At 44.9% G+C, this 14355-nt stretch overlaps 2 protein-coding genes across 2 annotated transcripts; both read right to left on the reverse strand.

Moving 5' to 3' along the window:
* Window positions 1–3221: 3221 nt before the first annotated feature.
* LOC107279011 (glycine-rich cell wall structural protein 2-like) lies at window positions 3222–3975 on the reverse strand. Its single transcript, XM_015757855.3, has one exon. It carries the CDS (start codon window positions 3933–3935, stop codon window positions 3360–3362), a length of 576 nt encoding a protein of 191 aa, XP_015613341.1. The 5' UTR covers window positions 3936–3975; the 3' UTR covers window positions 3222–3359.
* Window positions 3976–11993: 8018 nt separating this feature from the next.
* Window positions 11994–12740, reverse strand: LOC4348786 (glycine-rich cell wall structural protein 2-like). The gene has a single exon (XM_015757818.3). It carries the CDS (start codon window positions 12694–12696, stop codon window positions 12121–12123), a length of 576 nt encoding a protein of 191 aa, XP_015613304.1. The 5' UTR covers window positions 12697–12740; the 3' UTR covers window positions 11994–12120.
* Window positions 12741–14355: the final 1615 nt, after the last annotated feature.

The raw sequence follows: 14355 nt of genomic DNA on the forward strand, positions 1-14355 counted from the left end.
GTATTCGAGGATGTGTGAGTGCGGTGTTGCATGTGAAGTAGTGACGTGTGTGTGCGCGTGTATTCCTGGAATCACCGAATGTAAGAGATGTTAAAGAGTGGAGGATTTAACAAAAATGAATTTAGAAGAAAGAGATATGCTAGTTAATTATGTGTGTATATATATACAATTCTACATCGTAGAGCACTAGTTAATCGTAGAGCACTAGTTAAGTCATATTTTAAGGTAAAGAGGTAAAGGGAGTAGTAATTAACTCTTAGTTGCACTAATTAACTATCGCAAACCAGCACTAGCATATCGATCTACTACTACTGATGAATATAATTACACAGAAGACGACGACTTCGAAGCTCTCGATCCCATCGCAGCTGACTTTGACACATTCAAACGCTCTTGTCAGTGACAAACTCGACCACGCACAGAACAAAAGGAAATAAGAACGCACAGCCGATGGAGATGCATGGTTGGCTGCATGATCTGCATGCGGAGATTGAGGCGCTGACATAATCATTTTACTAATGTTCCCTGTTTTAAAATATATGAAATATTTTGTTTTTCTATATATAAAGCTTTAACCAAATTTAATCTGTAATATACTCCCTCGTTTGAAAATGTAAGGCACAACTATCCTTTTAACACTAAGACTAAAAATAATTATTGTCACCTTATGTAGATCACTCTAATAAATACAATGTATGTACCTAATAAAATTAGAGATCTTGAAGGATTTTAAAAATAATAATTTAGTGGAGAGGAGGTGCTAGTTAATTGTTTATATGCATGCATGTCTTATGTATATTATGATGAAATATGTGAAAAATGTAGTTGTGTCCTTATATTTAGAATTAATGGAGGGAGCGTTATTTATGTGATAAAATGCCTAATTGTAAGAACTTCTAGATACATGTATATATGTGTACGAAAAGAAGGCTTGCGACTAATACACGCGTACATAATAATTAGGGTGAATGTACATTAGTTTGTACCACTGGGTAAAATAAACGGAAATTGCAGATCGATCGATCGTCTGAATGACAAAATAAATCACTATATACAGTTAAACAACATCATGCCTTACCGTATATCTGCTTCAATTAATTAGCTGTTTGATGAAAAAAAATCAGTAATCAATAGTGCTTCAAATATTAATCTATCGCCCTAGTACATGCCAATGCTTCAATACGTGGGGTGGATTACTGAATACAATTCTAAACATTAAGCAACGAACAATACTGTGTGCAAAAAACCGTGCAAGTATGCCCTGTAAACAACGTTTTCCACTATAAACTATACACCATCCTTTGTCAAAATCCCGGAAACTGCATGGCATTGCAAGCTAGATAAGCTTGTATTATCCTGAGTAAGTACTGAGCAATTGATTAGCACTTACATAAGGTGTGTCCTTGCATGTGAAAGTCAAGATTGGAGAACCACATGCACGCCAGCCATGTCCCACGCCTATGTCATATAAAAGAGTACAATAAGTAATATAAATGGGTTTTAAAAATTATCACATCAGATTTATATTTAGGTGAAAAAAAAAAGATAGAGAAAAAATGTGCTACTACATATTAATTTATAACCAGTTGCAGCACGGGCTCATAGACACTATGCGTGTATGAGAGGTGGGTCAGGAATTACTAGTGTAGTATATATTTACCATATAGATTGGCTATTAGATTGTTCGTAGATGACGTGTTAATTTTTTGAGCTTGTAGTTGTCTATACCATTGAACTTCTTCTAAGGCCATGTCCAATGCTTCTACGTGGAGTGTAACCCCAGGTCACCATGTAGGAGCTGAGTTCCCTTTTCAAACCAGTACCATGCTCTTGTGAGAAAACACATCACCTCTGCAAGGACCCTCATGCTTCATATCCGCCTCGTGAAACCACAGCTTGTGGCTCTGTGTTTGGGTGAGCCCGTGGCCCCACCTCATGGTCCACACATGTCCCCCACCCCAAACGTTGCCTGAGAGGTGGTGGCCAATTGAGAGAAAGTGGCAACATAGCTAACAGGACAAGCAAGAGAACAAGCGCAACGGAGAAAGAGGGGAAAAGAGCCTACTACCACACATGCATATCATGCAACCATATGCATTCATCGATATCAAGGCCGCCTCCTCGATCGCCTCCGACGTTTCTCTGCTTAGGCTGCCCGCCAGCCCTAGAGCTTGATGGTGGAGGAGGAGGAGGGAGCCTCCTTGACCACCGTTGTGGCATCATTGACCACCGACATGGCTGGATCATCGACCTATTCGCCATTGGTTGGCACCCTTCTGGGGTGGTGAAATGAGAAGGGGATTCGGAGCAGAGCTATGGCCTCAATATGCAAAGCTGGAGAGGGGAGAGCAGAGTGGAGGCGTCGCCGCTGCCAGATCTGCACCGATCTTGCGATGGTGATATGGGAGACACCAGATTTGGAAGAGGAGAGTAGGGGTGCCGTCGCTGCTAGATCCACACCGATCTTGCCACTGGGGACAGAGGAGACACATCTTTGTTAGCCTCGTCTGCCAGATCTACTCCGACGGAGGTGACTGGAGCATGTTAATTTATACATGGATGTGGATGTAGCATATGTTGATCTTCTGATGGAACTATTGTCATATGTTTTTTTTAGAAAGTTACTATTGTCGTATGCTGTTGTGTTATTGTTGAACTGCTTGCATGTTGATCTCTTTTCTTGGTCAAGTGATATTCTGAGTTTCTGACCAAACAGAGGAAATTTGTTGTACATCCTTTCTGTCATCTGGCCAATCAGTGAGATCAAATTGAAATCGTGCATTTTATTAACAATGTGCATATATATCTCTGTTACTCAGTACCTTCAGAAAACGCAAGAAATTAAAACTCCTGGCAGGACACAAGGGACATTGAGTAGATAGAACAAAACGTATGGGTGGTACATAGGCCACAATTGGCTGAGACAAGTGGTGGCATGCATGGCCATTTGTTGCGTCGGATGCTTCATCCTTGTGTGATCTAACCAACCAATGCAACGCTCTCTCCCTTTGGATGCAACAGCATGCATGTTTTTAGCTAAAAGTCTTGTGTAAATATGTTATGTTTCTTAATTCTTACGTGTTTTCAGCTAGCATAAAGACAATGACTTTTGCGTGTATTGGTATAATAGACATCCTCAGTGTATAACCATCTGATAGAATAGCAATGTACTCTAAACATACATAGATCTCCTCGTTAGTGACACAGTACTATATATTGAATTTTACAGAAACAATGAAGCCCTTTATTTCTTGTAGAACAACGTATGAAACAAGTACAAACAAATGATAACGAATTATACTTCTAGACATTACATGAGATGGTAGGCTCCATTTCTTTAATTTCCTTTACGAAGGAAATTAAGGGTTCGCATCACCGTACCCAGATCCAGAACCCGCACCAACGCCACGGCCACCATATTGGCCTTGGCCGTTACCACCACCATTGCCACCGGCATTTGCGTTTGCATATGGTCCACTCCAGTAGTTATTAGCCTCGCTAGAGCCTGAGCCGGTACCGCTACCAGACCCATGACCATACGATGGCCAATAACCACCGGCTTGTCCGGCACCGCCACCAGCACCAGCACCGCCAGCACTGGATGACCCGCCATAACCATAATATCCATTTTGAGAGGTCTGGCTAGAGCCTAAGCCCGTGCCATATCCGCTACCAGATCCTGATCCACCGTATTGACTGTAACCACCACCTCCGCCGCCACCTCCACCACTTGCATGGGCACCGTAATAGTTACTGCTACCAGACCCAACCCCACTTCCTTTCCCGGCTCCTCCACCATTCACAGATCCTCCACCCTCACCGCCTCCCGTGCCAGATCCCTGGGAACTAGAGTATCTTTCTACTCTTGCAGCACTGGCTAGTCCAATACTTAAGAGGACAACGAACCCAAGAGCTGCAAGCTTAGTACCCGCCATTGTTATAGCTTACTCTATGAGCTATGACTGCAGGAAGAGATGAGTCTTGAGTGAAGAATTGCATGGGTATTTATAGTGCTTGAGGCCACATGCAACACTAGTTTCGTGATAGCATGCACGTTAGCTTTTTTAGTTGGCAACTCCCAGTAGGATATAATATCAAGTTGAGGCTTAAAGAACTGTAGAAAAAAGAGCTCATTTACTTCAAGAGATCCTTGCTAATACATATCCCTGATTAATTACATATCAATGTAGTTAATTGCAGCCACTTGTATTCCTCCCTCCATCTTAGAGCAAGTTTAATAGTATAGCCAACTACTAGCTCCAATTCATCTATAGCCAATCTAATAGTCCGTTCATACAATAGCTACATACTACACTATTAATATCTGATCCCACATGTCATACGCACATTGTGTCTTGAAGTCCGTGCTACAGTTGGCTATAAATCTGTAGCCCGCTGCCATTCTCTCTCCTCATTTATCTTCTTAAAATATGTTTGCAGTTGACTTATAGCCTGCTATTGTACCTGCACTTAGACGTATTAATTTCATTTGTAGTACTATAAGGTTTCTTGTGTTAACGAAACAAAATGCATCCTATATTTTTAAAATATTTTAAAGTAGAGAGAGTACTTATTACTGAATATACGAATATACAAAAGGTGACTCAAGATGCAGAGTGCTTCTATGCTCTAAACAAATTGATTGACTAATTACAGTACTACAGCCTGGTAAACTCTTAATTTCAATGACTTCCGCAAATCAGCACGACCATCTATGCTGCTAATTAATGAATAAAATTACAGCTAGAAGAATTGACATTACGAGGAGACTTCGAGGCTCTCGACTCGATCCCATCGCTGCTGACTTTGACACATTCAAACGCCGTTTTGTACTAGTAAAAGTGACAAATTAAACTGACAACCCGACCAGTCTACCACACACAGAATACTTACAAGAAAAGGACAGCCAGCCGATGAATTCATATGGTTGCATGATCTGCATGCGGAGAATGGGATGAATGAGCGAGACGCGCTGACACAATCGTTTTAATAGTGCTTAATTAATACTCCCTCCATCCCAAAATATAGCAATCTTGTACTGGATGGGACACATCCTAGTCCAACGTACAAGATTGCTAAATTTTGGGACGGAGGGAGTAGACTACTCTCTCCGTCACAAAATATATGTAAGAGATTTTGATCGGATATGGCACGCACTAGTACTAGGATGTGTCATATCCGATAAGGGATTTTCATCGAATGTGATACGTCCTAATATCACAAATTTAGACTTGATTCGTGGTACTAGGAAATATTTCAATGAAAATCCCTTATATTTTAGGACGGATGGAGTATCTCTTAGTACAGTGCCTTCTCTATGTGGATTATTATTTGAATACACAAACGGCATTCTAAACTTTAAGAGCAGGTACAATAGCAGACTATTAGCCAGCTATAAACATATTTTAATGAGATAAAAGATAAGAGAGAAAAGCAGCGGGCTACAGATCTGTAGCCAGCTGCAGCACGGACTCCAAGACGCAGTGTTTGTATGACAGGTGGGACCATATATTCATAGTATAATAAGCAACTATTGTATGAATTGGCTATTAGATTGGCTATAGATGAACTAGAGTAAGTAGTGGGCTATACTATTAAACTTGCTCTAAGCAACAATTAAACAGTACTACTGTAAACCACGTTCTAGCACTTAGGGGTGGGCATTCGGTCTAACCGAAAATTTCGGTCTCGGTCTTCGGTCTTTCGGTCTTTGAAGGACAGACAAATTCGGTCTCGGTCTTTTCGGTCTCGGTCTCGGTCCTGACCGAAATTCAACAGCATTTTCATATATGTAAAGAAATAATGGAAATTTTCAACACAGAAATCACAAAAAAAATTCGTATGCACTTATAAGTAAAGACTCTTATTAGGTTGCATGCTTAGAAGAAGTAGGGATGTGAAAATTAGAGTTTAATCCTATTAAACATAGTGGATTGTAGGTTGTATTTAGACTTTTTTTTTGATAATTCGGTCTTTTCGGTCTATTCGGTTACCCGATGAGACTAACCGAATTGATGACCGAATTTCTCGGTCTCGATCTCGGTCCCGGTTTTTTCGGTACGTTCGGTCTTTTTCTGCCCACCCCTATGTCACGCCCCGAACTAGTCCCGACCGGAACTAGCCCGTGACGCTCCAAATTAACCTGTTAATCGATACCAGTCCCAGGAAACAGTGCTGGTATCACAGGGAGACAGAATATCACAGCAACAGAGGTCTCTTTATTATAGAGTAGAAGTACAGTCATGTTGGGCTGCGGACAGATCCCGAGCTCACAACTGCATTACAAAAGGAAAGCGGAAGCCAGGACTTGGACCAAACATCACAGGCGCGACTTGGGAACTAGGCCGAAACCCTAAAACTCATCGTAGCCGGCTTGCTCCTGGAAGAACTCCTCGTCAGCAGGATCCACTTCATCTTCTTCAGCAACTGGGGGGGATTATTTATATAGAGCAAGGGTGAGTACGGGAGTACTCAGCAAGCCAGGGGAAATGAGTGTTTAATGCAGGCTTCAAGGAAAGGCTGTTGTTTTCGTAATTGATTTTGTTTGAACTCTTTTCTAAAAAGTCTAAGTGAGTGCTTCTCAAACGACACGGATGAGACAGTGCGTCTCGTCCGGTCGGAGTATGTGCAATGTATCAGTCTTTAGATCTTGAAACAGGGTTGGCACCCGGCCAACAGCTTTTCAAACGGCCACCCGGGCCAACCACTTTTCAAACGGCCACCCGGGCCTAGCTGATCCCGTCAGCTGCTGATTTTTCAAACATCGAACCCAGTTTCACAACAGCAATTTCACAAGCAGTAGTCAAACAAAACTACGCTAGGAATCACCTCACATCCGCCCATGACCGTGGGCACGGCTGTTCGAACAGTTTGTTAACCTCTGCAGAGGGGGTACACTTTACCCACACGACATTACTAACCCGGATCACCCAGCCCGTGGGGATCAGCCACGTCGGGAGACCTCCAAGCTTTCATGACAAGGCATTTCGAAAGCCGATACAGGTTTACCATATGCCGACGAGAGGGGTCCCAGACCAACAACAGGTTAGGTCCCAGACCATACTGTGCCAGGAAGCCCAGGGGTCCTCCCCGACACCACCCCGGCGAATCCACATGTCTCTCGGCATCAAGGCTCCCCTGATAAGCTAGTTACTCAGCCAGGGGTGTCCCATTCCACCCATGTGGTCGTACTTGTCTTATGTTTGGATGAAATTCCAAGGAATCGGTCCTTAAGTGCAAGAGCGGGAAACCGTACACCCGGTACGTTCCCCGGTCCGCGGTTTTGGAAATTCATTTAGTTCGCAAGCACCGACCCAAGTGTCGGGTTTTCCAAGTCTTTTGTAAAACTCCAGTTTTACCCAAGTTGTTACTCAGATTTTAAGTTTGAAGGCGACCGTCGATACTCGCACAGAGTGCACGAATATCGAGGTGCAACTGGGTGGTTACAAGGGGACATAGTATGGCAATTAACAATGGAAGGATCAAATGCAATAAGTTAGGTAAGTCCGCCAATCTGCCCTACAGACGGGACAACAGATTAAGTGTGATCCTATCAATGCATAATATTTTGCAAGCAATATAATTAAATTTCAAATATAGGCTCAAGATGTTCAAAGGTGGCTTGCCTTGCTCGAGATCTGGAGCTTGATCCTCGAAATCCTCGCACTGCGGGTCTTCGGGCTCCGAAACTACACGCGAAACGGGACAACTCAACAAACGGCGAAAATAGAGCCCTATTAATGACCTCTAAGCGTGCCACTAGATAGATCTCGAGATTTGGGAAATTTTAGAAGTTGAACGGAGTCAAACGGAATTACGGTTGGGAAGATATTGAATTTCTAAGATTATTGGATTTTTGGTCTAAAGGAAAAGGATTTAATTAAATCCTTTTTGAAAAAGAAAAGAAAAGAAAGAACAGAGGGATGGAAATTAGACTTTTTCTCGGGCGGCTAGGGCGCGGCCCAAGGTAAATGGAGCGGCTCGGCCGAGCTTAACGGGCCGGCCGGCCCAAGACGGCCCAAGCGCGCGCGCGCGGGAGGGAGGAGAGAGAGTCCGGTGGACCGGGCTCACCACGCGCGGTCCCGGGTGGGACCCGCTTGTCAGCGGCTCGGCTCACCGTGCGGAGGGAGTACGTGGCTCATGCGCGCGGGCGGGGAAAGGACGTGGTGCACGCGCGCGGTCCGTGGTGGACGCAGGTGCGGCGGGCCCACGCGCAGCCTCACGGCTCGCGGTGGAACACGCGCACGGGGAGGGACTGACCGGGGTCGGCTCGATCCGGTCTAGGCTGAGCTGGCGCCGACGTGGCGCCTACGTGGCGGCCACGTGGGCTGGCGGGAGGTAGACGACGACCCGGCCGCGAATGGACGTCGGGCGGCGGCGGCGAGCGGCGGAGCGAACCACGGCGATACGGGCAAAAGCGTGCACACCGGGCGGTTGCACGTGACAAGGGAAGACGAGCCAACGGCTCGGATTCGCCGGAGGTTGCTCGACGGCGGCGGATTGCGGCGGCGGCAACCGGTGGCGGGAGAAGAGGGAAACGGCGACGAGGTCACGAGAGGTCGATTCCCGGCGGTGAGAGCATCTACGCGGCTTCGGGAACTCGACGCTAGCGTCGGATTGGGCGGAACTACGCCGAGCGAGGCCGGCGACGAGCGGGTGCTACGGAGCTCGAGCGGCGACGGCGGCGAACACACGGCGAGCGACGGCAACGGTCGGGGCGGCGCCGGCTAACTACGGGGAGGCTACTCAAGCTACTACCGAAAGCTAGGGGGAGGTGATGGAGCGAGGAGGAAGAACGGAGAGAGGCATCACCGAGAAGAGGAGCGGCGCTGTGACGAGAGGCCGACGGCGCGGGAGTAATCTCTCCGGCCTCGGGCCGGGGAAGAGAAAGGAGAGGGCGCGGCCGAAGTCCCCTTCCGCGTCCTCGAACGCACCGGCTCTCCCGGCGCTTGGCGAAGGACGGCGGAGGCGAGACAGAACACGGGGGCGGGGTGGCGGCAATGGCGCGGAGACGAATGGAAGATGAAGGGAAAGGGGGAGGCTGGGGTTTAATGGGCGGTAATGTCGATTTGGGAACCGCCTTGCGCGGTCAAGGGCGAGCTGGCGCTCGGCGCTTGCAGCCAAAGCGGCGACAGGAGGATGACGCCGGCGGAGAGGGGAAAAGAAAAAAAGAGAGAAAAGGGGAGCTCGCCCCTTTCTCCTTTGGGAAAAAGGAGGAGGAGAGCGAGGCGACTCGGCAGAGGGAGAGGGGACGCTGCCTCCGTCCCTTGGCGGCTTGCGCGCCGAGTGGCGGGGGCCGGGCGGTGACGACGGCGATGACGGCGGGCGGTTTGGAGCGGAGCGGCGACACTGGCGACAGGCGCGGCAGGCGCTGACGACGGCGGCGACCGGGCGGTCGGCCACTCGGCGCGCACGCGCGGGAAACAACGGGCGGCGTCCGCGCGGGCGCGCGCACGCGAACACGGCGCGCGGGAAGCGGCTTTGCGAGCGGGGAGCTCGCGCGAGGGGAGGGGCGCTCGGCGCGGGCGACTCCCGCGCACGCGCGCGCGGCGCGCGGGCGGGGCGGAGGGGGGAGCGGGGAGAGAGGCGCTCGGGGCGGCTCTCGCACGCGCGAGCAGCGTGCGGGCGAGGCTGAGCGGGGGGGGAAGGAGCGCGCCGGGGGGAGAGAGAGAGAGAGAGAGAGAGCGCCCGGGAGAGAGGGAGAGATGGGCCGGGGAAGAGAGAGATGGGCCGAGCGAGATTCGGCCCATCGACCTCGGGGGAGGCAAAATAGACTTTTGCGGAGGAATTTGATTGGAAGGATTTGGATTCGGAATTGAACTCGACGATAGATCGGTGATTGAGATCTTGAGATGGCACGGACACTAGACAACAAGCAAAGAAACAAATTTCGCAATTAGGGCTTTTAAGAGATAATTTTTCCGCTAGGCGTCACGACGGAACGGGCGCTACACCCTACTAGCCCTAGGCACACCATCCTTGTTAAATCTCGAAAATTGCGTGGCAAAGCAAGCTAAATCGATCCACGAACTTATCTATGACGACAAGTACTTTATCAGTCGATTAGCACAAACAGAACGTTCATCATTATGCATCTATATGAGAAATCAAGAACCTCAGGCACCCAATAGTTTGCCATACTGCTTCTCTATGAATCTGCGAGGTGGCACCTTAATTCCTATGACATATACTACTAGAGAACACGCTAAATGTGCATGCTCTTATCAAGAACCGGCACCAATAATACTCTCCACGACCATCCCGGGCTGCACTGGAGGCTATCTGTGCCGGTTTCAAAATCGATAGTGATGGTTCTTACAAATTAGCATGGAGAGATGAGCAGGGGCAGATCTATATAGAGCCATGGGGATTCCTAGACACCCGGGTGAAAGAAAAATTTAAGCTGTAAGTATCCATCTTACCATGCATGTAGGCACCCCCGTCGGCCTAACTTTGTGTAACCCAAGCAGCCAATAAGACCGAGCAAGGACAATAAATCAATAGAGATACACAGTACGTGATGACTCATCACAGGTTAAGTATAACACCAGTAGTCAATAATTTGACAAATTGTCATGCTTGGAGCCCAACACAACCAGTCTCATCAACCTTACGCCCTCATTTTTTTAATAGATGACATCGTTGACTTTTAAATACATATTTGATCATTCGTCTTATTCAAAAATGTCATGCAAATGTGTAAGATATAAAGCATGCTTAAAATACTTTGAGCGATAAAACAACTCACAAAAAAATAAATTATAATTATTTAAACTTTTTTGAATAATATGAATGATCAAACGTGTGACAAAAATTCAATAACATTATCTATTAAAATACGGAGGTACTTAGTATGCAATCATAGTGAAACAGAACGCTCTTGCCGGCCAGACTAGTCAAGCTATTCTGTAATGTTGTTTGATACTACCTCTGTCCCAAAATGTAGTTATTTCTAGCACAATAACTTGTCCAAAATAAAGCTATTTCTCCACCTGCCTCCTTCTCTCAACCAATCACAACCATTCTTCTTCACCTATTTTTTCTTTTTAACCAATCATACACTTTCTCTTATTATTCTCACTTACTTTCTTAATACATGTGTCAACTTTGAAAATATCTATATTTTAGGACACGGGAAATAGAACATATAAGCAACATATATAGTGGTGTACCCCTCTGCTTTGCTCTAGCTCTGCCCCGGGAGATGAGGTGTTCTGAGGTAGTGATATTATGTGTATGCCGGCACTGCGAGTTTCATTACAAGTGTACCTCTATTCAAAACTTGCCTTAGATTGTCGTTAGATCAATACTAAATAGTAATGATTAGATTTTAGAAGGTAATGGTTTTATCTAACTAATAATTGGGGCATACTATGCAGAACTGACCTAATTAATCTTGATAGTATATTTCCTATTTCCATTTTTATATGGCAACCAACTAAACAACTGCTAGGTATATTATAAGAGATACACCCCAAAAATGTTTGAATCCTGCGGGATAATAATTTTGGGCTTCATGTTTAATTTGTGTAGTCCTATGATGCATGTGACTGTTGAATTCCTCAGCATTTCTGGGGTACGTACAGACAATTATCACCTTCCAATTTGTCTAGTTGTTGCTTTGGTTGTGCGAATCCTTTTCTACTGGTTGATATGATCATGCTAGATCGTCGTCCTGGTCGTGGAAGGAGGAAAAATATATAGTACAAATCAAATATATAGTGGAATCCTAAAACTAGGAGAATCTAAAAATGGACAAGTGAGAATTGTTCACGTCATCATGAGTAGATTTAACTGATGGTGACATGAACATATCATATGTTTATTTTTTTTATCCTACGGTAGTTTCCTAGCTGCATGTAGCTAGCACATTGCAGAATTGTGTCCATAAATATTAGAGTGACATGAAGCATAATAATATTATCAACTGACAGATCACATACTTAATTGCAAAATCTCTCATGGTTGTACACTACTAAATTACTAAAACAATGGAGCCCTTTATTTCATTCTGCATAATGCATAAACAAGTACTAATAAATTAAAAGAAATTCTACTTCACAGACAATCAAAAATGACTACTAGTTGGGCTCCATTTTCCAATTTCCTTTGTGAAGGAAATTAAGGGTTCGCATCACCAAACCCAGATCCGGAACCTACACCAGCACCGCTGCCACCATATTGACCCTGACCGTTACCACCACCGTTGCCACCAGCATTTGCATTTGCATACTGTCCATACCAGGTATTAGTAGCCTCACTAGAGCCTGAGCCGGTACCACTACCAGACCCATGACCATAGGATGGCCAGTAACCACCAGCTTGTCCAGCTCCAGCACCAGCACCGCTACCGCCAGCACTGGATGATCCACCATAACCATAATACCCATTTTGACTGGTCTGGCTAGAGCCTGAGCCCGAACCAGATCCACTACCAGACCCTGACCCACCATATTGGCTGTAGCCACCGCCTCCGCCTCCTCCTCCACCACTTGCATGGGCACCATTGTAACCACTTCTACCAGACCCAGTCCCACTTCCCAACCCAGCTCCCGCACCATTCACGCTTCCTGTGCCCTCTCCACTTCCTGTGCCCGAACCTTGGGCATTTGAGTATCTTTCTACCCTTACAGCACTAGCTAATCCAATGCTCAAGAGGACAATAAACCCAAGAGCTGCAAGCTTAGTGCCTGCCATTGTGAGATTATTCTGAGTAGTGAAAGAATAGATGAATACTTTTGGGTGATGGGTGATGGATTGCATGGGTAGTATTTATAGTGCTTGACGAGGCCATATGCAACACTTGTTACTTATTATCTTAATAGAGCCACTTTGGCCTTTTGGGTTAGCAAACCTCTGTAGGTAATAATTAGGTGTCAAGTTGGGCTGAAAAAATTGTACTAGCAAAGATCTCGTTTACTTGAAGAAGCAATCTATATAACTGTGTGAATCACAATTTTATTATTTGTTGGTACTGTTATGTACTGAGTCTCGAACATATAAATATATCTAACCTCGCTAACTATTATACTTCTTTCTGTCACAAACTCATGTTGCTATAACCTACTCTCTCCATCCCAAAAAAAAGCCAACCAAGTACTTGGTTGGCTTTTTTTTGGGACGGAGGGAGTATATTGTTATATATAAACTATTATATTATATTATTTAGATCAGGCTAAAAAGAGCCACCATATTTGCTTTGAAGGCTTACACTACTACAGAAAATGACATCAGTCTGGAAGTAACCAAGTTATAAAGAGAGAGAAACATCTTCATCACAATCTGGTCAGGGTAGGTCCTGATTACAGTTAACCATATATATTGATGTTAAAAATGTATATATCTGACACAGTTATACTTTCAAGTATAATTCAATCTATAGTTGTGTAATTTGCACTAGAAAGTTACACCAATATTCGTCATAGAAAGAATCAACTACTGGGGATAAATCCGAGCAAGCACTTGTCTAGATTCGTTCTAGAGGTTATTTTTTGGGATGGAGGTAACTAGTTGTGAACGTACAATCATCTTCATCATAGAATTGAACCATGTAAAATGCAACTTAGAGAGATTTCTTTTGTAGTCCTTAAAGGGATACAGAGATGTCCATATTTATACTGTAGTTTTGTTACTATGATACTTCATATATATAAATTATATATATACCTCCCCAATAACTTCTCAAACCGTGAAATCACTTGGATTCAAAATATAGCCCATTATAGCACTCCTATATATGTTCTTAAAAATGTTTAGGTTAAACAAGTATTTCTAAAAACATTCTTCATATATATAACTGAAAATGCAAATCAAAAGACCTTCATACAGCTCCAAAATATAACGTTGTTCTTCTTTTTTGTTAATAGTGCAAACATCAGCATGATTACGCTAGCCATGTGTGCATATATCAAGATCGAGATCGTGTATGAAAGATCGACCATTTAATTGAACACAGCAGGAAACTATAGTAAACAAACCACCAACTCGATTACACTCCATGACTGATGACTCACACTGCTATACCTAGCAGAATTACTAACTGTTTAATTGACTTTGACTTATGCAAAATCAGAACAAGAATCTACTGATGAATATAATTATATATATCAAGAGAGAAATTGACATTGTAGAGGCGACCTCGAAGCTCTCGATCCATGGCAGCAGCTGACTTTGACGAATTCATACGCCGTGATAAGTGGAGATCCGACCATTGGATCGACCACACAGGAAACAAGCAAGAACACGCGATGCATGCGGAGATTGGGATGAGTGCAGAGACACGCTGACACGATCATTTCAATACAAAGTGCAGTAGCTGTGTTCTGACAAAAAGAAACTGAAATTACAGATCTTCTC

The sequence above is a fragment of the Oryza sativa genome, chromosome 10 (assembly GCF_034140825.1).
Source record: "Oryza sativa Japonica Group chromosome 10, ASM3414082v1".
In the NCBI taxonomy this organism is placed as follows: domain Eukaryota; kingdom Viridiplantae; phylum Streptophyta; class Magnoliopsida; order Poales; family Poaceae; genus Oryza; species Oryza sativa.